This window comes from Daphnia magna, linkage group LG10 (genome assembly GCF_020631705.1).
Source record: "Daphnia magna isolate NIES linkage group LG10, ASM2063170v1.1, whole genome shotgun sequence".
NCBI lineage: Eukaryota > Metazoa > Arthropoda > Branchiopoda > Diplostraca > Daphniidae > Daphnia > Daphnia magna.
Window position 1 is genome coordinate 9274447 of NC_059191.1, and position 27546 is coordinate 9301992.

The following is a 27546-nucleotide window of genomic DNA, read 5'->3' on the forward strand; positions in this document are numbered from 1 at the left end:
GACACTGTTGCTGTTTAGCTTATTTTAGCCATCATTCTGGTCGCTAGATGCCGTTAAAAAAAGCAGACGACAAGAAGATATCCTGGGGGAAATTAACGAGTTTTACTGCATTTGTGCGTCGTTTATGATATTTGATCAAACTTAGCGGATAATATGCGCTAATTATAGGATATACGCTTTGCACTTTACTCTGGATTTACTGAGGTACGTCAAATTGATATTTTGCCGGCGATTTTCCGCGTCTTTCTGTGCAAATGGTCGCACGTTACGTTGGGCTCTTTTTAACGCAAATACCGTTTCTCGTAATTATTTGCTCCACCTGTCCACAACTTTTTGTTTTTTAATGAAAGCCTGTAAAAAAAAAAAAAATGTAGATATGCTTTCTTTTCTTGCTTGATCATTGCAAATTTGCATTGAGTATGGTGATGCGTAAGGAGAGAACGAAATGACGATGTCACCCGGCACCTCAGAAGCGACATTTTCTTTCTTTTTTAGGGGGGACGTCCTCTCACCTGGCTATAATTTTTTAAATTTTATTTAGTAAATAGAATGGAAGAAAATTGAAATGAAATTCTGTTTGATTGTTTTTTCCATGTTTTACGTAACAGGTACTACATTACATAGAAGATTAATCTGTGAACATCTCCAACAAATATGGAAGGAATGGAATGCAGTAATTGACAATGAATATGCAGTAAATCGGGGAAAAGATGCGGCTTCTGTGGATTATCATCAGTCGATAACTTACCGAACTTCGTGACGTCCTTGATTCTTTATCCGACACCGCCAAGGTTGCTATTAATGATCCATTTTTAGTTCTCACGACTTGTGCTCATTTCGCGATTAAAAAAAATAAAAATAATAAAAATAAATAAATTATAAATAAATACTTTCGTAACACAAAGCAGAGGCTGAAGTCATGGCACAGAGATTTCGGCACACTGAGATGATGGAACTGGAATCTCCCAGCGAATCGGAGCACAGATTAGCGTTGGAAAATGGCCCTCCAGCGACGTCTTGTGCATCGCATCGACTCATCAGCATCCCTCACCTTGGAATCATCATGGCCATTGCGTCGAGTTTCTTCTTCTCGTTGAGCTCGTTGATCGTGAAACTCGTTCCAGATGTGCATCCGGTGGCATTGGCCACTTATCGCTTCGCCGGAATTCTTTTGCCGAGTATCCCGATCGTCATCCGACGATCCGAGGACCCGTTCCCCAAAGGCAAACGATGGCTGCTGCTGCTGCGAGCCTTTCTCGGCACGACCAGTTTAATGAGTCAATTTTACGCTTTGCGGCACATGCCACTGGCCGATGCTTCCGTTATCATTTTCAGCGTGCCCGTCTTCGTGGCCATTTTCGCCCGCATCTTCCTCAACGTGCGGCTCTTTCCATTTTTTACAATGACAAATGTTCCAACGGGTTTCGTTTCAATTTGCAGGAGGAATGCGGAATATTCCACGTGGCCAACATCTTTCTGACATTGTGCGGATGCATTTTGATCGCCCGACCGCCGTTCCTCTTCGGTCGAATGGACGCCCTGCCGTTGCCGGAAGATGGCAGTGTTTACGACAACGCGTTTTGGGGCGCGGTGGCCGCTTTGTGCGGAACTCTTTTTGCAGCCAACGTCTACGTCGTCATACGTTCTCTCAAAGTATGCGGCCATTCAATTAGGATTCGAATTTTTTTTTTCAGCAGTTCCAAAATACTAAAACTTTCATTTGTTTCGCCGCTGAAAGGGTCTCCACTTTTCGGTGATTATGTCGTCGTTTGGCGCTTTCGCCATTCTGCAAACTTTTATGACCACTTGGGCCATGAACGAACTTTGTCTGCCGGCTTGCGGTCACGACCGCTACTTGATGGTTTTATTGGCCATTTTCAGTTTCGCCGGTCAGATCTTGCTGACGATGGCTCTGCAACATGAACAGGCTGGACCCGTTGCCATTGCCCGGTCGGCTGATGTTGTCTTTGCTTTCATTTGGCAGGTGCTTATACCAACAACACACCACAACAAGCAAATCAAACAAATGTTGAATTTGTTATTTATTTATTTATTTGTTCATTTGTTTTTTAATGACAGGTGATATTTCTGAACGAAATTCCTGGATGGATCAGCCTGATTGGCGCCCTTCTCGTTACCACTTCAGTCCTATTGACAGGAGTGCGGAAATGGGTCGAGGGACTAGACAGTCATGACCCACTTCGCCAACGGCTCTGGTTTCTCCAGCGATGAAAATTGGCCATTGCCTGGTTATTTATCTCCCCCTATTTTTTTGTTTTCTTCCTCATTGTCTCTCTCTTAACTGGGCAACTTTTTTTTCCTTTTTTCTTCCTCCCAAAGTTGCGGCCCAGTGATAGTATTAAAACATGAAGCGAAACCAAAGCGTGGAAAATGAAACATCCGGGTGCGAACAAGAAAACCAAATACCAAAGTAAAAATGAATCCAGTCATCAAGTTTTCAAAATATAAAAAATACTCGTGTGTAGGCCTGTCCTGTTTTTGTGCAATTTGTTTTTGGTGTCCACGTTTCACTTTCAACTCACACACACACACACACAGATACAGACACCAAAAAAAGGAAAGAGAAAGTTGTTTGTAATTCACACTTTTGTAGTCATCAGCTGCCCATGTCTTGTCTAAATACTCGATAGTTAAACAAAACATTTCTTGGTGTTTTTTTACTACTTTTCTAGAAATAATACAAAAAAGAAAGATCCATTCTTTAAAAGAACTGATTTAGATATGAAATACCGATGTGTTCAACCCGCATAGGGGGGTGGGGAAAACAAAAATTCCTAGAAATTCCGATACGAATCCGTATCAGATTATGCCGGAAGGTACTGGCGCGACAATTCAACTTGGCGCTTCAAATTGTCGCGCCAGTACCTTCCGGTAAGGTCGAGCCCCATCAGTAAATTTAAGAAATAAATAAATAAAAAAGACGCCGTTTGCTTCACAATGATTGTTATTGCAGGTCGGTATGAATCGACAACAAAACAAAACCAAAAAAAAAAAAAAAGGTACACAAATTCAGGGGGGGAAAGAAACAAAAACGAATCGTCAAATAGAAAAAAAACAAATGGGGATAAAGAGAAAGAGAGTAGAGAGAGTATTGTGTAAATCACCACTAGGGACGAGCGCGGGGAGGGAGTCGTTGTGCATCTTTTCGATCAGGAAATAACAAGAGCCCAACACAAGAAGATGAAACATTATGCACACATGTCGTACGTCAAAAAACAAAACAAAAACAAAAAAACCCAAAAATGAAACGTCAAAGCTGAAAACGACTAAATAATAAATAATAAAGGAAGCCGAATCCTTTTCTTTCTTTCTTTCTGTGCTGTTGTTTGTTCTTCTAATTCCCTCCCCCCTCCTTTGTTGTTGTAGAAAATAACTGCCGCACGTACGATTCCTGCAATCATCTGTTTGCCTTTGAAAATTGATTATTTGAATCCACTTGGTTGTTGTTGTTGATGTTGTTGTTGTTGAGCAGCGTCGTCACTTTGTCTAATAACGAGAAAGTTGGGTATAATACGAAAACACGCAAAAAGAACGGAACAAAATCGAAAAACAAAACGCATACGAGTAGAGCGCAGCAATCGCTATGACATGGACCCCATCACCTCAATGAAAAATTACTACAAAAATAGATCAACATTTTCCCCCAAGTCAAAACCATAATAGAATCAAAATTTTTTTTCAATGTTTCAAAAAAGAAATCCAATCGTTTTTCCACCCCTTGTTTTTTTTTTTCTTTTTTCGTCTTTGTTTTTAATCCAACACAAAATGTCCTATTTAAAAACAAACAAAAACAAAACAAAAAAAAACCAAAAAATCCATCAATACGTTCCATCCAATTCCTACCGGGTACGTTTAGTTTAAAAGAAAAAAAAAAAAAAATTGAAAACCTAATTTGATCCTAACAGCTAAAACCGCGTGTTAATGTTATTTGCTAAAGGAAAAAGACACAATTAGTAGGGGCGTTAAAAATCAATAAACCTTATAAGAAGAAAAGGAGCCAATTGCAAATCCCTACACACATTTTTGCTGTTGTTTTTTTTTTGTTTTGTTTTTCGCTTTGTTTTTTTTTGGTATGAAATGAATAAATATAAGCACACAGGTATCTTCTAATTGGGCCTTTTTTATGGGGGTGGGGAGGAGTAGTGGAACGTGATTCAACGCCGTTTTTCTTCTTGAGCGGCCTGAAAAAAAGATGAAGATTTCAAAAAAAATGAAGAACCTATTTACCAGAAATGTAAAGAGAGAAACGTACACAAACAAGATAGTCAAACAATTCACTGGAAATCGTCATATAAAAATGGCCTTGCACTTTCGATCGCGTGCATTCACTTCACTTCAAAAATATGTTTCAAGTCAAATAATAATAAAATTTAAAAAAAATGAAAAATTTAAAAATGAAAGAGTCACATCTACTCCGTAAAAAGTCGTCTGGAAAGAAAGAAGGAAAGAAAGGAGAGGGGAACGTGTTACACGTGGCTGGACGTTTGTGGCGGGCATTCAAAAGAGGACAGTCGAGACAAGTCTCAATGTCTGATCGGCTTGCCACCGATCCAGACGAGGCCTTCGGCGTCAACGTGTCGGCGTCGACGCGTAGCCGCCAGCGCCATCACCTTCCGCAGCGTCGGTTCCGGTTGGCATTCCCGCGGATCGCATTCCATCATGCCACCCTTACCGCATCTAAAGGTAAACCACATGACTATTAATTATTTGAATGATTTTTTTTTTTGGAATGAAATTAGAAATTAGAAATAAAAAGAAAAAAATCCAATCCAATCAATGAAATAAAAGAAAGGCAATCACAAAAGAAACGAACCGGCATTCGAGGCAAGGCCCGGAAGCGGGTCCAACCAGTTCACCGAACCGGTAGAATTCGCCTTTGATTTCGCATCCTTCCACTTGGACCTGATCGCCATCTTGGACGCCGTCGCTCAGCTCGACGTTGAAGCCTTGCGGGATGCCGGCCAGCGCGGCGAAGGCGCTCGGGTTGTTGCGGTGATCGCCAGAGTGCCAGGTGACGTTGTGCGTCACCTGACGGACGGGGCACTCGTAGCGCGGGCAACAGAATCCGGCGATGCTCTCCTCCAGGCAGCCGGGGATGGGCGGCGGGCACGACTGCTGCAGGCAGATGATGTCGCCGCGGAAGCAGAAGCAGAAGTCGCAGTGGTCGTCGCGCGGAATCTGCTGGGCAGAGACGTACACCTTGCCGTCAAAGAGGCACGCGCCGGGCGCGATGTCGGGTTCCTCCACGTCGGTCGGCGTGGCGGGCGAAGTCGGGCCCGACGACGTTTCCAAATTGGCCGAGTCCATGCTGCTGGCGCTCAGCGGAATCTCGGAGACGGTGACGGCCGTGGTGCTGGACTCGGCCGTTTCGGCTGTTGCTGTTGCTGTTGCTGTCGCTGTCGCTGGGTGACTGGTGGTGACGGGTTCGGCTGTGGGTAAGGCGGTCGGTGCAGCGGTCGGTGCAGTGGTCGGTGCAGTGGTCGATGGCGGTCGAGTCGATCCACCGGATCCGGATCCGACCGTCAGCGGTGGCCTAGTAGATCCGACGCTTGGAGCTTGCGTCGCTTCGCTCGCAGCGCCGGACTCGGACTCGGACGGTGTCAACTCGACAGAGTCAGTGGCGCCAGTCTGAGAAGCCGAAGCTTCCGTCGTTCCGTCAGCTCCTGCGCTCGTAGACGGCGCCGATTCGCCTTCCGATCCGGGGCCAATGGGAGCGGATTCGGAAGCGCTGGTCGATCCTGACAATTCCGTTGCGGATGAGGGATCTTGCGTGGTTGCTGTCGCTGATGGTGCGGCGGATTCGCTGCTGGATGAGACGGACGAAGGGGATTGGGCAGCGCCTTCGGTGGCGGCTGATTCGGCCGATTCCGACGTCGAGGAAGGCGTCGATCCGGTGGATGCGGCTGCAAATTCCGTTGTCGATGGAGCGGATGGGGTAGTTGCCTCAGATTCCGCGTCGGTGGATGGCGCCTGTTGGGTGGACGAGACGACGGCAGCTTGAGAAGATTCTTCCGTCGCACCAGATTCGGTCGTCGATCCACTCGATGTAACGACCACCTCCGCCTCCGTTTCCGATTCAGATTCCGATTCAGATTCAGATGGCGTCGATGAGACTGAAGAAGGGGCGTGAGTGGTTTCGGCCGATCCGGCCGATTCGGGTGTCGTGGCCTCTCCGGAATCCGATCCGTCGGAAGGACCTTGCGATGCGGCCGTAGATCCAGTCGATTCAGGGGCCGCAGTTGCAACCGATTGCGATTCAGATTCAGTTAGCGGCGCCTGCGTTGATTCAGTCGATCCAGCGGCTTGCGGTGCCGTAGACTCTTGCGATTCTGTTGCGGCGGATGGGACCCCAGTCGATCCGGTTTCAACTGCGAGCGGGGCGGATTCGGTGGTCGGGGCACCAGTTTCCTCCGATCCGACCGTGCTGACGGAAGCCGATTGCGTCGTGGCGGAGTCTTCAGCATCCGTTGGCTCCGGCGGCGTCTCGGTCGATGAGGTCGTTGCGCTGGCCGACGATGACGATCCATCAGATTCTGTCGCAGTCGGTTCCGATGTCGTCAACGCTCCCGAAGGCGCATCGGTCAGCGAAGCTCCGGCTCCAGACTCGGTAACGGAAACGGATTCAGAAGGTGCGGAAGACTCGGTCGTCGCAGCCGGTTCAGCCGAAGGCGATGCTTCCAGTTCGGATGTGCTCGTTGTGCTCGTTTCTTCTTGCGGCGTTGCAACGGTAACCGCAGGCTCACCGCTGGATTCAGATTCAGATTCAGATCCAGATTCAGATCCAGATCCGTCGATCTCAGCGGAAGAGTCGGTCGTTTCCGGGGCGGATGTCGACGACGGGCTGGAGGTACTGGCCACTGTTTCGTCATCGTCCGTTGAAGGAGCGCCGGTCAAAGGGCCGCCCAATTCGATGGTCGGACTGGCCGTTGCCGGCGGTTGCGTTTGGATCTCAAAGTCCATTCCTTCCGTGCCGGATTGCGATTGCGATTCCGTCGAAGGCGACTCTGGGCTGCTCGGCGATGGCGATGGCGATGACTCCGATCCAGCGTCGGGTGCGTCCGTCGCTTCGACCGACACCTGAGAGCCGGAATCGATTTCTTGCGACGGGGTCGTCGGGCCCGATGGATCGACCGAAGCGCTGGGGTCGGCAGTCGACGAAACTTGCGGCGCTGACTCGGTGCCGTCGACGCCAGTGGCGTCCGTGGCCACCACTTCCTCCGGTTTGTCGGACGTTTCAGATGGCGATCCACTGGCAGCGGCGGATGAGGAAGTCGCGGTGTCATCGGTGCTGGATGCCGGCGAGTCCGTCGATTCCGTCGAGTCCGTCGATGTTTCAGAAGATTCTTGTCCGGAAGAGACGTCCGTCGTTTGCGATTGGCTGGCGTCCGGAGTAGAGGTCGATGTGCTGGACGCGTCAACAGCTCCATCTGTAGCCGGTGCGGATTCCTCTTGGGCCTCGGTGACGTCGATTGGTTGCGAAGTCGTCGTCGTCGTCGATTCTCCTCCGCTTAACTCTGTTGTCTCCTGCGATTCGGCTGAAGTCGAAAGACTCTCTTCCGTCACGATTTCACTTGCTTCCGCGCCGGAACCTTCCTCGGTGGCAGACGACGAAGCGTCGGGTCGATCGGTGCTGGCCACTTGACTTCCAGACGAGCTTTCCGTGCCAGTGAGGGGCGCGTGTGTCGAAGCGCTGCTCGACGATTCAGATCCAGATTCCGGTTCCGGTTGGGTTGTCAAAGTCGGTTGGTCGGTGGTCGGCTCCACTTGTTGCTCGTCGTCGCATTCGAAATGAGGGCAGCACTTGTCCGGCGAGAAGACGGGCCTGCAGTTGGGCATGTGGTCGGGTTTCTCCTGGCACTCGACGATGACGCAGCGGATGATGGACGCCTCGCACGAGCAAGACTGCTGGCACGGGCTGGGCACGGGCACGTCGGCTCCGTCGGCGTACGTCACGTTGTTCAACAAGCAGCTGCCCTCGCCCGGGATGGCGCTCGTGCCCGACGAAGGCGTCGTGAACGAGTCGTCCTCGCCCGTCGTAGTCGTCGTCAGCGCCGGAGGCGCTTCCGTTTCCAGCGTCGAGGCGGCCGTTTGCGGCACCGTGTGGTGGCTGGACGGGGCTCCAGTCGTGGCCGACGAATCCCCTCCTCCTTCCACCGGCGAGGAAGTATGGTCTTCGACGATGGTGGTCGGTGAATCGGACGATGTGCTCCCGATCATCACGTCCAAGTCGCTGGAATCGGTGACTTCTGGAGCCTGCGTTTCTTCCGCTTCCGGCGCACCTGTCACGCTGCTAGAGGATTCCGTGCTGGATGGCCCTTGGCTGTCGGTCGATTGGTCGTCGGGCGACACTTGGGCGCTGTCGGTCGAAGATGCGCTGATCGGAGTGCTGCCATCCGTGGACGAAAGTGGATCCACTTCCGTGACACTCACAGCTTCTTCCGGTCGGCCGGTGGGTTTGTCGCTTTCTTCTGCGCTGACGGAAGCGTCCGTGACGGCGACTGAATCAGTGACGGCGGCCGAATCAGTGGCTGACGGTATTCCTTGGGCGGAATCGGTCGAAGTTTCAGCGCTCGTTTCCGGTGCGTCCGTTTCAATTGCGGACTCGGACGCCGGTGTGGTGGATGAGGGTGGAGTGCTGCCTTGCGCTGCTGCCGCGTCGGTGGAAGACTCGGCTTCGGTCGGTGAAGCGTCAGAGCTCGTTGGCGTTGTGGCTGCTGGAAGCGATGCATCCGCAACAGACGAATCCGTTGGCTCTTGCGAGTCGACCGATGAGACTGTGGTCGGTGGTTCCTGGATGAAATCCGTAGCGGCGGTGGCGGTAGTCGTCGACGAGTGAACGGCTCCCTCTTGCACGTCGGTCGACCCTTCAGAGTCAGTGACTTGAGATTCAGACGACGGCGTGACGGATGGGACGGAAGCTTCTTCCGATGAGATCAGCGTCACCTCGTCGTCGGTGGAAGCGTCCGTCGCGTCCGTTTCCGCTACCGGGGCAAGAGTCGAGGCGTTCGGAACGGATTCGGATTCCGATACGGAAGAGTCGGTCGTTTCCTCTGTGGATGACGCAGTGGATGATGCAGGGGATGATGCAGCGGATGATGCAGTGGACGAAGAGAGCGGGCCGGAAGTGCTGCCGGTGCTACTAGCGGCATCTTGCGTCGCAGTTTCATCAGTCGTTTCGGTCGCCGATTCGGACGACTCGGAGACGGAGACGGTCGGGGCGGGGCTTTCAGACGAATCGCTTCCGGCATCCGTCGAGCTTCCAGAGCCTTCCATTTCCGTTTCAGATTGGGAAGTCGACGTGGAGGCGGACGTGGACGATGAAGGGATGTCAGTCACCAACTCAGACTCTCCTTCCGGTTGAGTCGATGGGCTGGGCAACGGCGCATCGGTGGCCGGAGGAGCGGAATCGATAGGTAGGGCCGGAGCGACCGTGGCGCCATCGTTCTCGTCGAGCGGAGTCGTCTTGATGTCTTCCGGGACGGTCAACGGGGCTACGGTGACGCTGCTGCTGGACGAGCCGACATCTTGCGTGGCTTCGTCCACTTGCGATGGAGTCGAACTCTCGGCAACGGGTGGCTTCGTACCTTCCGGCGTCGATGTGGCTGCTTCTTCCGGAACGGGAGTTGCACTTTCCTCGGAAACGGAGCCTGTCGATTCTTGCGGAGCTGACGTTGCGGGTCCGTCTGAAACGGAAGGGGATGGCTCTTCCGAGACGGAAGATGCCGTCGATTCTTGCGGATCCGTCGATCCACTGCCTTCTGCAACGGATGCCGTCGAATCTTGCGTAGCCGATGAAACTGGTCCATCTGTGACGGGCGACGCTGGTCCATCTGTGACGGACGACGCTGGTCCATCTGTGACGGACGACGCTGGTCCTTCTGGGACGGAAGCCGTCGATTCTTCCGGAATTGAGGAAACCGATCCTTCCGGAATGAAGGAAACTGATCCTTCCGAAACGGATTCCGTCGAATCTTGTGTAGAGGATGAAACTGGTCCATCTGTGACAGACGACACTGCTCCCTCATCTGTAACGGATGCCGTCGAATCTTGCGTAGCCGATGAAACTGGTCCATCTGTGACGGGCGATGATGGTCCTTCTGTGACGGGCGATGATGGGCCATCTGTGACGGACGACGCTGGTCCTTCTGGGACGGAAGCCGTCGATTCTTCCGGAATAGAGGAAACTGATCCTTCCGAAACGGATGCCGTCGAATCTTGTGTAGCGGATGAAACTGGTCCCTCTGTGACAGACGACGCTGCTCCCTCATCTGTAACGGATGCCGTGGATTCTTCCGAAACGGATGAGACTGATCCTTCCGAAACGGATGACGCTGGTTCTTCAGAGGCCGATGTGGTCGATTCCAACGAGACTGACCCTTCCGAAACGGCTCCTTCAGAGGCGGATACAGTCGATTCTTCCGGAGCCGATGAGGCAGTTGCGTCCGGAGCCGATGGGGCAGTTACGTCCGTAGCCGATGAGGAAGTTGCGTCCGGAGCCGATGAGGAAATGACGTCCGGAGCCGATGAGGAAGTGACGTCCGGAGCCGATGAGGAAGTGACGTCCGGAGCCGATGAGGAAATGACGTCCGGAACGAATGTCACCGCACTTTGCGCTCCACTCTCAGTTACAGCCGAAAGGGTAGTGTGCTCGCCTTCGCCGCCCGAACTGGTGGCGGGGCCAGGTGGCGAGACGGTGCCGCACTCGTAGGTCGGGCAGCACTGCGCCGGATTAGTTTTGGCCACCTGTTTGCATTCGGTGGAGAAGTACTCGAGCGGGTGGGCGCAATCCTGGACGGCGCAGACGATGTCGCCGTGCATGCAGTAGCAGTAGTCGCACGGGTTGCTGGACGGCACGAAGTCGCCGTCGCTGTACGACTGGCCGTCCAGCGTGCAGCCGAACTGTCCTCCGCTCGGCACGGGCGTCGTCGAGCTGCTGCCGCTGGTCGTCAAGTTGGTGGCGTCGCAATCGTAGCGCACGGGGCAGCAGACGCCGTCGAGCAGGACGGGCGAGCATCCCTCCACCTGCAGGACGCACTCCTGCATGACGCAGGCCGTGTGGTTGCGGATGCAGTAGCACAGGTCGCACGGCTTGTTGGGATCCGACGGCACCTGGGCGCCGTCGCCGTAGAACAGGCCGTCGATCATGCAGCCCTCCGTTTCGCCGAGGTGGACGCTGCCCGATGGCGTCACCACCGTTTGCGGAGGTCGGAATGTCGTCGTCACGGCCGTCCCAACGCCGCCAGAAGGAGATGATGACAGTGACGATGACGGTGACGATGACGATGAAGAGCCGCCGGTTGCCGGCAAGGTCATGTTCATGCTCATAATGGGCACCGGAACTGTTTGCATCATCAACAACAACAACAACGAAAATATAAATAATTTTTTTTCTTTTCAAGTCAAGTCAAGTCAAGATCAAGGATGTCTGCCATTTCTTTTTTCTTTGACGTTTAATTTAAAAGGAAAAAGAAAAAAAGAATTCTCCATGCATGACATCATCACCTTCGATTTCATTTCCTTTTTTAAAAGAAAGATTTGCATCTTTTTATATATATCTCATAAAAAATGGAAAAAAGAAATGAAAAAAAAAGAGAAAAGAAAAGAAAAATGCATTTACGTTCTGGGCAGGTAATAATGGGGCAGCACTGATCGGCCCGTTTTTCGATCTGGCAATCTTGTCCGATGGGCTTGGCGAACGGGCAGACCTTGAGGAAGCACATGAGCATCGAATCGTGACAGGTGCAGTTGAGGCAAGGCTCGTTGGTGATGATACGGTCACCTTCGTTGTAGTGCTGGAACATGTAGTAACATCCTGGACCGTTTTTTGGGGGTGGGTTTTTGGCATTTTTCAAAAGAAAAAAAGAAAAAAAGAAAAAATGAAGAAGATGGTACGAAAAAAAGGCGCCATTGATGTGCAAAAAAGGCAATGATGAATCATCATTTGGCACGCCAACACAAAAAAAAGCTTTTCATTATCGATGATTAATAGCCGAACGCCATGTATTTACCTGATTCCGGTTCCGATTCCCATGGAGCTGTAGCGTCACGTACATTTGAATCGCACAGATAGAGAGAAAGAGAGAGAAAAGAAAAATAGAAATCAATTAATTCATTCATAATTGAGGCCAATTAGTCAAAAGTATGTTATCATCTTTGAATAACTGCTGCCATTGCGTGTGGGCCAGTCTTTAGAAAATGCACACATTAGTCTCGTATGGCGATAGCCGATAGCCGACACAATGTCGCTCTTTTTGTCTGTTGTTCCATGATAAACGAGCAGCCGAAAATGAGATTTGCCAGTAGCGGTAGCGAATAAGGCTAAATAGCAATCAAAGCCGAAATCCGGCTCTGATTTAGCAAAGAAATGTGTTTCTATTTTCTATTTTCTATTTTCTATTTTCTATTTCCTATTTTCCAATTTGACATTTGGCATGGAAATATTTGGAAAGCGAAAATGAAGTGAAACGAATCGCCATCGACGCGCTCGTTGCTAAAGAAAAACGCAAACAAAAGAACAAACTGACAAGCCCTTGGCACACATTCGCATTCACCTCGTTGGCCAGGCAAATGACAACAGTGTACCGGACACGTCAATAACTCGGCCACACACACAAACACACAAACACAAACACAGGTAATGTGCGCCGTAATTGCAAGCGAAACTCGTGAACAACAAGACAAAACGCAGTTGATCCATTCGTTTCAGCCAGTTGACGCGTTTCAATGCAAGTTTCCAGGTCCAAGCGCATGCGCAACACGCGTCGTCGCCTACCTGGAATGCGTCCATTCTTGTTGGACGGCTGGAGCTAATCGACTGTGCCCAATTCAATAGGCGTTCACGCTATTTGCATTTCATTGGCCAGTTTTTTTTTTTTCGTTTTCGTTTTGTTTCGTCCGTTTAACGATGGCGAACAACGGCCACCTGGCCCCCACAATGTCGATAAGAAAAAATTTAAAAAACGAGCGGACAAAGAAATGAACACATCCGGCCACTCCCAAATCGAACATTGCGCAACCCTATCAAGACAACCGCCCCCCAAAAAAAATGAAAATGAAAGTCTCCCATCGTTTCGGCGGTTTGTAAAATTTGTAATCATTTCGTAATGATCGGGATGAGCTTCTACAAAAATCAAATAAATAAATAAATAAAAAAAGTCGACCTTTGTCTTTGGCCCGCCGTCATGTGAACCATCTCAAGGGAGGGCCGCGTCTTTATAGGATCACCATTTACTGCACGTAGTACAGAGACGCGCTAGTAAATGACGTCCCACCCACCCCGCTCCTGCCCCTTTACGAGCAAATCGTCTTTTCACGCGTTCGCTTTGCGTGACACCAAAGCCAACCTTTGCGTGCATCCCCCAAGGTTTCGTGTCTTTGTGTGTGTGTGTAATCACACGGGAAACCCGACAAGAAAAAAACAAAAAAAAAATAAGAAAATGATTGGTGGGAGAAACGACGAGGAAGAGGAACAACCAGATGTCGTTCCGGCTGGCCATTGTTTAAATTCAATTCAATTTAAATTTAAAAAAAAAGAAAAAAAGAAAAACAGAATGATAACATGGTGTAAATAAATAAGAAAGACAAAGAAAACGCAAAAGCAAACAAACTTACCAGCAGTGACTGTGTAATGAGTTAGTCCAGCGAGGAGCATCAATGCCACCAGGGCCGCTAGTGTCGTCGCTCTTGCCGTTCCGCCTCCTTCTCGGCGAATCATCTTCTTCCAACAAATTCTTTTTTTTTTTTCCTTTTTTCTTTTTAGGAAATAAAAAGAAAAAAAAAAAAACAAAAACAAAAAAAGGCAGAATTTGATTAGATTGAAACGGAAGTGGAAAAAAAAAAAGGAATTGAAAATCGAACGTCGTACGTGAAAGAAAAATTATTTTTTAAAAAACCCGTTTGCCTTTGCGTGAAAAATAAAGAAAGAAATGATTGCTCAAGTTCAAGTTCACGCACTTCCCACACACTCCATTAGCCGCAATTATTTTTTGTTTTTTGTTTTCCTTTTCTTCGGTGGGCGTCAGTTGTGTGTGAAAGTTGCTCGTTTTCCCTTCCAAAAAAAACGTGACTCTCTCACGAAACGGAAGGAATTCTTTTTTGTTTTTTTCGATTCTTCATCAAAAGAGTTGGAAGAACAGAAAGACAACAAGAAAAAAAGGGTCAATTACCTTTTTGCGCAGGTTTTTTTTACTACACAATTATCAGCTAAAAGAAGGGGGGGGACAGATTTTTCTACTTTTAAAAAATTGCGTTTTTTTGGGTAGTTTGCATATCAACTGCTGCTGTCATCATCATCGGAATCAAATGGGCATCTTTTATAAATTGCTGGAAATCACGACAAGCGTCTAAGAATTGGATGCCTATAAACTATCCGTTCACGTCAGTTTCCGGCTGGACAACAGAAACTTGAACACGTTCCACACGTTCAAAAAAATGTCATTTTTGATTGGGTTTTTATGTTTGAAATGTGGCCGACGAAAGAGATGAAATCGAAAGTGCCACGTCATTTCCCTCTTTGCTGCGTCGACACAGTTCGACTTGTTTGACAGATTGGACGTGAAACTGGACAGCGTCAAACAATCACGTCAACGGCGCGTTCTCTCATGCGCGCAATTCCATCTGCGACTCGTGTGCACGCGTTTTATTCACACTTTCAACAAACCGTAATAATTGAATTCCACTTGGCCTCGTTTTTTCTCTCTCTTTTTCTCTTCATTTAAAAAAAAAATTAGGAGCAAATCATAAAAAATCTGAATAAAAATTCCTTTGACTGGCTGCGCTTGTCAGTCAACATTCGAATCGACGGCCACATTTTCTTCTTGCCGTGCCCGATTTCAAATCAAAGCGACAAAATCAAAAGAAAAAGAGAAACGTTAAGGTCCCGAAACCCGTTCACGAACGGACCGTTACATTTCATTCAGGGCGACGACCAAGGGCACACACGGCAGGTCCTTGCCGCTCATTGCCGAATGCATTGGACGTCGACAAGCAAATGGGGCCCGTCAGTTGCAGCCGTTGCTGCCGACCGCGTCTGAACTGAACAACTTGAACAACAAGGTGAACAAGGAACGTGGCCTGCCCGACACGCTGAGGCAATCAATTCAAGTTGCTTTTGCCAACTTTTTCTAACGGATGTTGCCTCGCTCGTTGTCCGTCTCCAATTGAAATCGTTTGCATCGACATTGCAACAGACAGGCAAAACCGTTGAAAGGCAGCACTCTAAACTGAAACTCTACTCGCTTGACAATGAAAACCTGTTAGATGGGGACATTCTCTTTCTTGAACGACAGCTACTTGATTACGCGATCAATGGTGGCCATCTTTTCTCTCCATGTTTTATCACCTTTCTTTAAACGAATCGAAATTGTGCTGGCAAAAAAAAAAAAAAACTAATAAATGATTGACGATGCGCTTATTCCCCCCCCCCTTTCCAAAAAAATGTGGCGCAAAGGAATTCCAGTGTCGTAAATAGTTTAGTGCCGACGCTGCCAAACTGATCGTGAGAAAAGGCTCGGCCATTTCCCGCACCTTTTCAAAGAGAGACGCTTCCAATATCTAAAAAAGTCCGGCTGCGTGCACGGCGTCCTTGGGCGTCAGGTAGCGAAGGAAACAAGAAAATCAAAAAGGCAACGCACCGTGCGGCCGAACGTATACACGTTCCAGTGCAACAACAGCAGCTCGTTTGTCCAGTGTCAATGAACTTGATCCTCTTCATTTTCCCTTTTTTTTTTTTTATCTTTTTTGTTATCCCTTTGTATACGTGTTTCAAGTGTCACTTGTTGTTCTCCCGTTCGGCGCCATTTCCTCTTTCAAATAATAATAATAATGAAATTTACGAAAAGAAATCTGATGTTTGGCCGTCGTGTTGATGAAATAGATTTTTAAAAAAATAGAGAAGAGAAGAGCCGATGACTTGGCTACAATTTTTGTTGTTGTTTTGCCACTCAAAGACAATGACTTTGTGATCTGGTGATGTTCTTAATTGACCCATTCTACGATGACGATCGCTTGTAGAATAGGACAAATCTTTTTTTTTTTCAAACGTAAACATTGAACACATTTTTTTTTTTTTGATTACGAGCAAAAGAAAATGATCCGCTTGCTGCAAATCCAAGGTCGATCGAGGACTTTTTTTCTTCTTCTTCAAAGTTGGGACCAGCTGGACTGGAAAAGTCATCGGACTTTTTCAACATTTGCCACTGGCTGAGCATCGTTTTTTCCTTCGAAATATTTCCCATTTTGATTAATTTTTCAAGTTGTCTAATAAAAGAAAGAAGAAGAAAAAAAACAATATGGAACAGCAGGCGAATGCAGATTTGGCTGTTTCCATATTCAATGGGTGACTTCATCGGCCCAAAGGGCGCGGTAGATCCTTAAAAAAACTCGAAGATTTTGTTGTTTTTTACCTTGGCTAGGGGGACGTTTCGGCCTCCCCACCTCATCCCACTCACCCAACAAGAAAAACAAAAATTTTTATTTGATTTTTCGTTGTTGTTGAAGGTTTTCGAGTTTTTCCTGCTGCCGAGTAACAAGAGAGAGTCAAGGCCGCAGACATGTCGGTCTGCAAACTCAGTGTCGCACCATTTTCCATTTCTTTTTCGAAAAAAAGAAAGAAGATGGCACAACTGCACACGAAGAAAACGAGCCAAAATGGCCGAATCGTGATAACCCGGCATTGAATAATTTCTAGTTTTTTTTTTTTTCTTTTTTTCCCTTTTAAATGATTTCAATGTTTCTAACAGGTAGAATTACTAAAGAATGAACATATTGCGCTTTTTTTTTTTCTCTATTTTTTCTTTGGCGTGAACGAAAGAAAATTTTGTTTTCTTCTTTAAAAAGCTCACGTAACGAGATGGACAAATTCTTCTTGTTCATCCCAAGGCCGTGATGGTTAAATTCACGCCGAGCCGCAAAGACGTGCACGCGAAACGAAAGAAAAATGACGTACTTAAAAAAAATAAATAAATAAACAAAATATGCAAATAAAAACGACGAAACGAATGCGGACAAGAAGAAATTCGCAAGATTAAATTTTTCTTTTAAATCAATTAATCAAAAAAAAAAAAAGATGATTGCAAATAATCAAAGAATAAAAAAACGTGCGTTCAAGTCTCTGCTAACTTAACATCAGCAGGACTAGACGACGTACCTGCGCGAAATTTAAACATTACGCAGACTAATCCAACGGTTTGTGCATATTCATGGAATTTGAATTCAAAAAAACGAAAAAACCTGAATTTAATCATTAGCCAAATAGAGAGAGAGAGAAGGGGGGGAAAAGGGGGGGAATGTAGAAAAACCGGATTTCGGATGGAGATACGGGAAGAAGGAAGAAGAAGAAGAAATTCATTTTGGTCAAAGAGTTCAAAAAACGGTGAAAATAAATAAATGGGGAATTTGTTCTTACCTTTTTTGTTTCGACGAATGCGATTGATCTCGTCCTTTCTTTCTTGCTGTTGCTCTTCAAATGATCGCAAGTCAAGTTGATGACACTTTTGTTGTTGCAGAGTCGACTCACACGACGATTTGTTTCCAAGTGGCCGACCAAATCAAATGGAGAGGAAAAAGAAAAAAATCGCCGAATATCAGAAACCAAACAAGAACGAGAAAAAAAAAAAAAATTTTGTTTGTTCCAAAGAAAAATCTGAATGTGGAGGGACTAAGGAAAATGTTCAAGTTCGACTTGTTCCGGCCGATGTTGATGGAGAATTCACGCTGGTCGGCAACCGGAGATCAGCGTTAAATAGCCGCGCTCCGTCTCCCCCCTTCCCCACCCCCCTCTCCCTCTCTCCCTAGAAGGGAGGGAGGGGGGAGGGACTTGAGTACTGGCGGGTGGTAAAAGAAAAAAGAAAAAAATGTAAAAAAATGCGGCGGCGGCGGTGGGTGGATGTCTGGAGTAGTCGATGATATTATCCAAGACACATTTGGAGGAGCTCAAGCGCGTGGCACTGAGACGATAGACAAGTCACGTGATAAGCGAAAAGAGCCACAACGAAGCCAATTTTTTCATTCGTTTTCTTTCTTTGATTCTCTCAAACATTTAAAATCAAAATCAAATGAAGTAATGGCGAAAGAAGAAAACTTGAAATGTGAAATCAATCAAAATGTGAAATAGAATTAAGACAGAGGCAAACAAGGAATCGTTCGTTAATGAAATCAAAGTTGCAATTCAATTGGATTGGATTTACCTGTAACTCTGCAAGAATGTTCAATGTTGTTATTGTTGTTGCCTTTAGATCTCCCCCCCCCACCCACCGACCCTCACGGAGAAGAACAACAGGGAGCACTTGAGCAGGGAGGAAAAAGAGGGGGGGGGGGAATGGACTGAAACTCCGCCCATAGTCGGCGCCGGGACAACCCCCTCTGCAAGGCAAGGAGAGAGAGGTCACATCCTTAAAAAAAAAAAAATTTTTCAAAAAATCCAATTTAAAAAAATGCAAAACATGAAATCAAACATTTAAAATGCAAAAAATGGCAAAATTCGATTAAAAATTTCAATAACATTCACTCGCAATGAAACGAATTCCCTCAAAATTGAAATTTTCTCTTTTTTTCCGAATCCCCTCTAAAAAAAAAAAAAAAAAAAATTTGTTAAGGCGAATTAAATGAGGCGCCTTCAAACATACACACACCTTGAAGCGATGGAAAATTCAAGTAGCGGAAAAGGCCAGCAAACTGTTTTTTTCTTTCCTTCTTCTTCCTCCTTGTTTTCGTCAAATCCAAAAGGAGGAAAACACAATAAATAATAATAAAAAAACACGGACGTAACCGTGGACCTGGTTTTCTTTTCTTTTTCCGTTCACTAGTGGCCCATCAAAATAAAAAGAAAAAATAAATAAATAAATAATAATTCATGGCATCAAACATCGAGCGACACGGTCACCGGGCACACACCCGTCAAAGCCCATCCGATTAAAGTTTAAGGCTGAAAGAAGAAGAAGAACAAGTCGAGAAAAAAACGGTTATTGTTGTACACGTTTTCCCACAATTTACAACATTTCGAGTTTATTTGTTTAGTTTTTTTGGGAAATTTCAGCATGGGATGGCCGTCAATGTTTGATTCACCTCTTTGAATGATTCGATTCCTTGCCACCTCATCAAACAGCCAAAGGGAATTCAAGGAAATTAGGACAGGTCGATCGGTCGCGATCCATCCCTCCCCCCCCCCCACCATCGAAATTGAATCAAAAATGTGCCCACACACACAACAAATAGAATTAAAAAAAAAAAAAAAAAAAATCAAGTTAACAAGTTGATTGAACTTTGGTGAATGTTTATCGGGAAAAAATTTCAAAGCATTTCAGTGCGGGAGGAAATGAAAACAAAAAAATAAAGAAATAAGAAAAACAAGAGGAAATAGACAAATGGAAAGACCCACATCTGCGTGCCGTGAAAAAAACAGATGACAGCCGAAATTCGGTAAAGTCGGCGGTTGATCAAAAACTAAAAAATAAAATAAAATAAAAAAAAGATTTCCGTTTTTTGTTTTGATTCCTTATCGCAGGGAAAAGGGGAAACAAAAACAAAAAGGGAAATAAGAATTCCAGTTCGTGTGTGAACGACCCGATCTATCGCAATATGGTGGCGCTCTTTGATTTTTCATTTTTTTGAGGGGGTTGTCACCGCCGTGTCAAAAACCCAATCCCACACCCCCCAGTTGCTGAAAAGCCAATCAATTGATAAAAATTCGCAACAACAACAACAACAACAACAACAACAAAACAGCTGAAAAATTGTTCATTCTTTTCACGTTGATGTGAAAAATTGGTTTTGACCGAAATTCTTGCGTTCAATTCACCGAACCCGAATGGAATTGAACGAGAGAGAAGCAAACGAAAACATTCCCCTATTGAGATTTTTCTCTTTGCGGTAGCACGGAATTCTGCGGAGGTCAAAACGACACACACACACACACAAAACAGGGGGTAGGGGTACCATTTTTTTTTTTTTTTTAGAAACAAAAAAAAAAAGTGTTTTCACGTGAACGAGTGATCCCGACCGAGTTCATTGTCTCTTTTGATATTCTTTTCTTGTGTGTGTGTGTGTTTCGGGATTCACGATTTCTGGCCGCGATTACATTGCTTCGTTGAATCGAGTGAATTTGGTTTTAATTCTTCTTACGAAAATTTTTTTAATATTTGGAGAAAGAAAAAGGGAAAAGAAGAGACAATTCGAAAGAAATGTGAACGACGATAGAGACAGAACCGAAATTTTTGTGTCATCTTATATTACATTAGCGCATTTGTTTTGGTTTCAATTCAAAGTTCAATTATGAATTATTAACTCCATTCCGTTAACCGCTGTATAGGAATGTCCTTGCCAATCAAACATTTCTTCATTCTTTTGATGGACTCTTTTGCGTCGTCTGCCGTGCAAATGGTGGTGGCGACGGCCGGCGCCGATCGACCGGTTCCCCCCTCCCCCCCGAAAAAATTCTAAATGCAAATTTTCTTCCGGTTTTTTTTTTCTTATTTTTTTTTTTCTCGTTTTTATTTCTTTCCATTTTCCTCTTTCCTAATTGTAATCGATAAAATAAAAACAACTGGCCATCCCTCTTATTAAGAAGAAGAAGAAGAAGAAAAAAACAAAAGAAACACGCGCGGGAGTTTGAAAACACGACGATATGTAATCGCCGATGTGAATGGAAAAGCCAAAAAGGTCACGTCGTCTAGACCATCGTTCGATTGTTTTAAACGCAAAACGACGCACGAAACAGGTGGACCGTTATTCATCTGTCAACACGGGCGATTCTATTTGACAGCCAATCTAAAATTTGGAAGAACGAAATAAAAATCAGAATTCGTTTCGTTTTTGATAAAAAAAAACCTCCCCCCGGTTCTTGTTCATTTTAATTGCATCAGACAACGTTAAGAGCAACTTGTTCCTCTGAAAAACGAACGTGTTTCTAACGATCGTTTCTTTGTCTGTTTGCCTTTCAATTCTTATAGTTGCGTAAAGATTGAAAGATTCTGCTGCAATCATTCAAACGACGAGGAGAGTGCCAGCAGGGGGAGGGAAATCCGGCCCCTCAACAAATCACACATAAAGAAATGGAAAGAAAAAAACGGCGTCATCAGAGGACGGCCTTGCCGGACGGTGGTGGTACTACAACTACGCCGACACTGATATAGGCACCAGCAGCGACAAAGAGGAATGTCTTCAGCTTCCGGTTGGTTTGAAACAGCAAGGCAAGTCCGCCTTTGTTCTGCCCAGGTAAATACAGCCAAATCAAAATCAAGAATGACATGCGTGCGTGGCTTAAGGCGACAGTTGTGTACACTCCTTTCGTGCGTTTGATTGATTTGACGTGCCATGACTTGTGTTGTAGTCGAACACGAGACCTCCCTGTCCCAATGATATCGGCCCGTGTAGTCTTTTAAATGTTGGCCAATTGTGGCGGCGAAGAATGTGAACCAGAACAGAAACGTTCAATCGATTGCGCACACACGAAGAAAGAAGATTGGAATTGCGCGGGGCAGTTGGGACTCGTTGTCGTTTGCGAACCGGAAAACGAGACAAGCAAAGATTGTGAAATTAATCATCAGAAATAAGCAAATTTTGGTCTTTAAAAAAATTAATGAAATTCAAAGTTGTTTGTCAACTTTGAACACAAAAAAAAAAAAAGACGTTTTTTCCCATTTTCTGTCTCGGGTGCGTCACTGTGCGATAGCAATCAAAAACAACATGTACACACGATCACGAAATTGGATAGGGTGATTGGGTTGGAAGTGGGAGGGATCATCGGCCAACATGTCGCCATCGTGTCAACGTGAAGAGGTCCGGGAGGATCGACCATCTCATTATTTATTTTGGGAGCTTTGTATTATATGCACACAAGCCGTCATTTGTTTCTTAAAGACTTGATAACACGCATCACGATGACGCATTTTGTTGGTTTTCTTTTTGATCTCAGATTCCAATGGCAACTGATTTCATTTTTCCTTTGACTGATGTCGACATGTTCACCCTTTAAAACACAAGTCGAAAGACGTTCAGTTCATTACTTTTCCATTTTAAAAAAGTACGTGGAAATGAGAGAAGGAAAAAAACCTGTTGGCATCGAGCGTGATGGCGTACAAGTTGCAACATGTACCAGAGGTTCATCAACGATTTCATTCCATCTCACCACTTTTCGTTTTTTCCCAGGAAAAAAACACACGAAATTTTTGCGCGCTCGCCCAAAGGCTTTTGCAATTAGAAGCCACGGCAACGACTTCCGCCCGCTATATTTGACTGCAACTCTTTCTCGTTTGTTTCACGTCTTATCTCTTTCTAGACTCTCAAAGTGCTGCATATTCCAACCCCACTCTTTTTTAAATTTAAATTTTCTTTCCTTTTCTTTACGAAAATATGTACACATTAGACGAGTGGATGGGAAAAGATAAAAATAATAAAAATATTGCGCGGGTTTATGCAAACACTCGTGAAGGATATGAATTTCAAAGAAACAAAAAAAGGAAATCAGCTGTTGTTTGAATAGCCAACGGCAAGGATAGGCCGTTCTGCAAGTTGCAGTCAATAACAATCAGATGGAACTATTAATTCCGGTGAACTTTTTTTTCCGGTCGCTAGCAACTTCCTGGGCTGAAAGGGCCGTGACTTACAAAAAATTATAAATAAGTAAACTGAAACTGGGTTTTGCTGCATGTGTGTGTAACGAAAATCAATTCACACATAATAAGACAATGACACAGAAAAAGAATGTTTCATTCGAATGCTCGTCCCTAGTGGTTGATTGTGATTTCCTGTTGGCCTTCTTCCATTGGTCTAATGCATGGCGTTAGATTCACCGAAATCACACAGTGTCGACTGTGTAGCGATTGTTGTTTGGGGTTTTTCGTGAATAATTGATTGGACACAACTGGACAATAACTTCCTATCTGCCAAGCCATAAGGAAAATGCAATTTTTCCATTCATTCTCGTGGGCGGCCAATAATCATAGAAAACAAAAGAAGTTGCTCCTTGTGACAGTGAACCAGATCCTGCGGTGCGCCGCCACCAACGGCTTCTCCTTCCGACGAACAGAATGAGCCAAACCCAATTTTTTTTCTGGTTTTATTCTGGTCAAAAGTTCAACTCGATTCCATCAGCTCGACGTTGCTAATGTTTCCAACCGAAAAACAATTGGGGCTTCTCCTCCTATACAACACCCATGTCCCTTTTTTCTTTTTTTTCTCTTTTTATAATTCAAAGTCGGGCTAATGACGTCATTGTTCAGTTAGAACAATCGAACGAGAGTTCGTGCGACACGTTGACAATCACCTGAAATAGAAAAGCTGACTAAACAAAACAATATTTGAATGGGGCAGCACCTGCCTGGTGCGCTCTGCTATCGACAACACCCCCCTCTAAAAAAAAACAAATAAAAATAAAAATAAAAATGAGGTGATTGTGACGTCACAGGAATTAACTCATTCCGTTATACATCGCCTCAAACTTCAATGTTGTCGTGTTTTTTTTTGTTTTTTTTTTATTATTATGATTAAGCGGTGCGGACGTAATAAAAGAGAACAACAACAAATTCCTTTTGATTGAATTGTGTGCAGTACATAACGGAGCATTTTCGCGTCTACGTGGCGGCATCTTGTTCCTGTTTCGGCCTTCAAATTCGATTCATTTTAAAGAGTAATTAAAATGTATCCCATTTCAATAGTCAAATCATTCGAATTTCCCCCAAAAAAAACAAAATAAAAACGCAAAACCAAACAAAAAAAAACAAACGTGAATGTATGCAGATTGAGTCAGGTGTTTCATTGAGGCGTCCAATGTGAACAAGAGAAACGTGACAATCTGTTGGTGACGTTGTCAAACAGAATACGGCAAACAATATCTGTGCGTGTGTGTGTGTGTAGACACTGTCTCGTTGTGTGGGCTCTGTCATTGCTGCCAGTTAACCACTTGAAACGGCCTTAACGAAAGAAAAAAAGAGACACATCCACCAAAGATAATAACAGCGCGACGACGACGAGTGGATAGGCCGAATGTCTGGGCTGCCTCCGTCTGCTTTCAAACCGGAAGAATAAACGTGTCATTTTTGCCCGTCAGAAATTCGACACGAATCATCATCTACAATCAAATTGAGTAATGTTATGTTGCCGGCGAAAACGACAAAAAGGAGACACGACGACGTTGGCATTTTGCGTCTCTTCATTCGAGACTGAAAATGTCGACATCTCTCCTCGGCCAAGACGCGCAGCCTGCGGTAACTGGCGTCGTCGCAAGTTGACGTCACTCTCATCAAGGTCGCGGTTCTTTTTGAATTCTCTCGTCGACTTCCAACAAGAATGACTTCATCATTTGTTATGTCTCTCTCTCTCTCTCTCTTTGCCGTACTACGGAATTCACGGATCATTAAAAGAAACCCGAAAACATTTGTTTCATTCTTTCGGTGAAAAATAAAATTCGAATAAATAAAGAAAAAAAACGAAAATAAAAAGCATTTTGAGCTGCTGGTCTCGGGAAGGCACTGAAACTGGTCTGGCCGGCACTCGCCAATCGCCGACATCAATTGCATCGCATATCAAGATCACTAAAAGGACAGCTGCAATCGGACGAAAAAGGTCGTTTTCGTGACGTGATATCGGCATCCATTTGCTTCTAGCGCCATCACGTGATGCAATTGAAGGGCGCAAAAAATCTTGATTTTTAAATATTAAAAAAATATATAAAAAAATGCGCAAAAATGAATCTATTGTATCCGGTGGACGGATGTAAGGCCACACACACGCCTCCATTCGTTTAGTGGCTAAAATTATAAGTTGTCTGTGTCTTTAGAGGCCAAAGAGAATCCAGCGCGGATGATGTCATCCCACCAGAGGGGAAGAAGCGGCGGCACCTTGGACAGAATCTTTGAAAAAAAAAAAGAAAAGAAAATCTCTTTTGTTTGTCACACCGTTTCGGCCGCATAAGAAAACTCAAATGTTTTTTCTTTCTTTTTCTTTAAATCATTTCGAAGGGCACATTTAGCAAATGTGTGTAGGTAGTAGGAGAAAGTGTCTCGAAATTTGTTTTCTTTTTCCATCACGGCAGTTTATGCGAAAAAAATAATAAGTCACGAACGACGTTAGAAAAGAAGAAAAAACGATGAGCTTCTCTACAAGGTTTTTTCTTCTCGCATTTTTATGCTGACAAATAAATTGACAAATACAAGGATCCAACCGCAAATTAGAAAAAAAACCTTGAAGGGACGAGTCAATAATCAGCCAACTCATCATCTTCTATATGAACAAAATGGATTCAAAATAACAAGTGGCCATCAAGGATTGGACGTGCTTAAGACGAGCGATGAGTTCGAATTAGAGAAAAAGATTATGAGAGAAACACGATCAATTGAACAGCCAACAATTTCCAAGGCTGCGGCCCACAACTTCCGCACGACCCATTTCCCCGATCCCTCCTCCTGCCACACTCCGACCTGGTGCTATTTTTTTTTTTTAGCAATGATATCAGAGACAATGACATCGACGATGAACACAGAAAAAAAAAAGGCAAGGGCATCAGGTGTAATGGAGGACACATCAAAATCCCCCCCCCCCCCCGAAAATAAAAGAAGAGAAAACCAACAACAGAAACAACCGTATGTTTCTTTCGGTTCCGTAATTTTCTGCCTCTGTTGCCGTTCCGCTTTAATCGACACAGTCAATTACAAGTTGGTAAGAAGGAAAAATAATTCAACAAGTTGCATCGAGAAAAGGAGGAGGAATCAGGCCAAGACAACTGTTACACTATTTATCTTGTTAGCTGATGTATAATGAAAATATAGTGTGTACATCCACGACGTAGACTCTCTGTGTGTGTGTGTGTGTGTGTTTGAAAAAAATAAAATGTTTGTTGAACGACACGCAATGAGAATTATTAGGGTCAGGGTCATGTCACTGTCCAAACAGTTGAATGTTTACACCGGTACTTGTCCCCCGTCTTGCTCCACATGTCAGGGTCCCCTCCATTAAAAAACAAAAAACAAAAGAAGAAGCGAATAAAGGTCGTGTGTGTGTAAGATGGTACTGTTATTCTCAGTTCGATTGGCCGATTTGCTACGTGACAAACGTCGCCGGTCAACTGGCACGTGTTTCTGAATCATCTGCCCATTAAAATAAAAACAAAAAGTGGATGGAAAAAAGAAAAACAGGTTGAATGACACGCCCAAACGTATCACGATTACGAAGCAATGGTAAGGAACAATCTTGACAGATGTTGTAAAGAGTACCTCCACCCCAAACACGACAGGTGCGTACGTGTCGACAGATCTGCAAGATGATGAAACATTTCCTTCATTTCCGTTTCTCTTCAATTCCTGATTTATTTTTTTTGAAAAAATTTCGATGCGGATACAAGGGGCAAAACTATTGAGAAAGACATCCACACCACAATCTGATCATCTGCATAAATTCAAAGTGTTGTTGTTGGCTTTCGTCTTTTCATCGAAGCCAACCGGGCGCTTCAAAGAGTCAACAGCCTCGTCCATCACGTTTTCTCAATTCTTCTTCTTTTCTTTTTTTTCCCACTGCACGCAATAACAAGAAAAAATACGTAAAAAAAAAGTGGGGGGATGTTGCTTCAAGTACGACGAGAGAGAGAGAAAAAAGACCATATGCTTCGTAATAATATCTGTGTAGAGATGAATTGCGTGAGCTCCGCCAACCGTGACACAACCAAACTCATCATCGTCGAGTTGAAGGTCAATCAAAAAATACGACAACAAAGAAAGACGTAGACCCAGTACACAATGGCCGTTATCCATCACTCCACAATTGGGCCCTACTTTGTACGATTCAACACAACAATAAAAAAAACGAACGATATTGGCCCATCCATTTCACTTCACTTTAAACCCAAAGACGTCAAGCAAAAATAAGAACAAATCAAACCGTGTCATACCTAATGGTCGTTTAAAATCGAAAGTTTCGAGTGAAGCTGACGGCGGCCATCTTGTCTCGTCTCGTATATCTGCGAAAAAACTGTTCTCTTTGCACATAAACACTTTTTACTCGTAAAACAAATGGATTTTTTGTGTTTAAATATTCAATAAATGTCCAGGCAACATTTTGGCAAAAGAATTCCTAGATAATGACTCGGCCACAATCGAAACGTACATAGTCCCACACAGACTGCAATCACCAGCCACTAATGACAATAATTGTGAGGGGGGGTTAAGAGGAAGACAACTTTTGGCGGGTTAATGTTGCCTGGTTGTCGGCTTTATTTTTATTTTTTTCTTTAATTTCAATCATTGATTTTTTTTAAGAGGAAATAAAAAACTTAAAAAAAAAAAAGGAAAAGGACCAAAATAATCAAAGGAAATGATTCCAACTATTTGATTCGGCCATTAAAAACGACAGGCAACAGCGGGCCAGGGAACCATTTTGGAATCCCGTCGTCTGCTCTCCGATCCCATTAGCGGTTGCGGTTTTTCACTTTTCTTTATCGATCCACCAGAGTTTTCTTCTTCACATTCCTTAGAAAATGAACTCGGTTTTGAGGGAGGCCCTTTCTTTTGTTTCTACTTGGTAAGTCATAACGACCGAAGC

At 45.1% G+C, this 27546-nt stretch overlaps 2 protein-coding genes across 8 annotated transcripts; one reads left to right on the forward strand and one right to left on the reverse strand.

The window, feature by feature from the left end:
• The first annotated feature begins 58 nt into the window (after positions 1-58).
• LOC116933029 (solute carrier family 35 member G1) lies at positions 59-2718 on the forward strand. Of its 3 annotated transcripts, XM_032940932.2 has the most exons (7): positions 59-204; positions 609-791; positions 909-1378; positions 1441-1653; positions 1739-1984; positions 2080-2249; positions 2341-2718. In XM_032940932.2, exons 3-6 carry the CDS (start codon positions 920-922, stop codon positions 2230-2232), a joined length of 1071 nt encoding a protein of 356 aa, XP_032796823.1. In that variant the 5' UTR covers positions 59-204; positions 609-791; positions 909-919; the 3' UTR covers positions 2233-2249; positions 2341-2718. The 3 variants fall into 3 exon arrangements, with proteins under 3 accessions (XP_032796823.1, XP_045035965.1, XP_032796822.1); XM_045180030.1 differs by having other exon boundaries at positions 906-1378; positions 2080-2718; XM_032940931.2 differs by having other exon boundaries at positions 60-204; positions 2080-2718.
• Positions 2719-2947: 229 nt separating this feature from the next.
• Positions 2948-27130, reverse strand: LOC116933033 (pneumococcal serine-rich repeat protein). Of its 5 annotated transcripts, none has more exons than XM_045180003.1 (8): positions 26897-27130; positions 17426-18410; positions 13633-13772; positions 12030-12056; positions 11639-11833; positions 10601-11360; positions 4835-10552; positions 2948-4698 (listed from the first exon to the last, which is right to left on the reverse strand). In XM_045180003.1, the coding sequence occupies exons 3-8, from the start codon at positions 13733-13735 to the stop codon at positions 4545-4547; spliced, it is 6957 nt and encodes a 2318-aa protein (XP_045035938.1). In that variant the 5' UTR covers positions 13736-13772; positions 17426-18410; positions 26897-27130; the 3' UTR covers positions 2948-4544. The 5 variants fall into 5 exon arrangements, with proteins under 5 accessions (XP_045035938.1, XP_045035939.1, XP_045035937.1 ...); XM_045180004.1 differs by having other exon boundaries at positions 4835-9827; positions 9876-11360; XM_045180002.1 differs by having other exon boundaries at positions 4835-11360; positions 13633-13778; positions 17431-18410.
• Between the last annotated feature and the right edge of the window lie 416 nt (positions 27131-27546).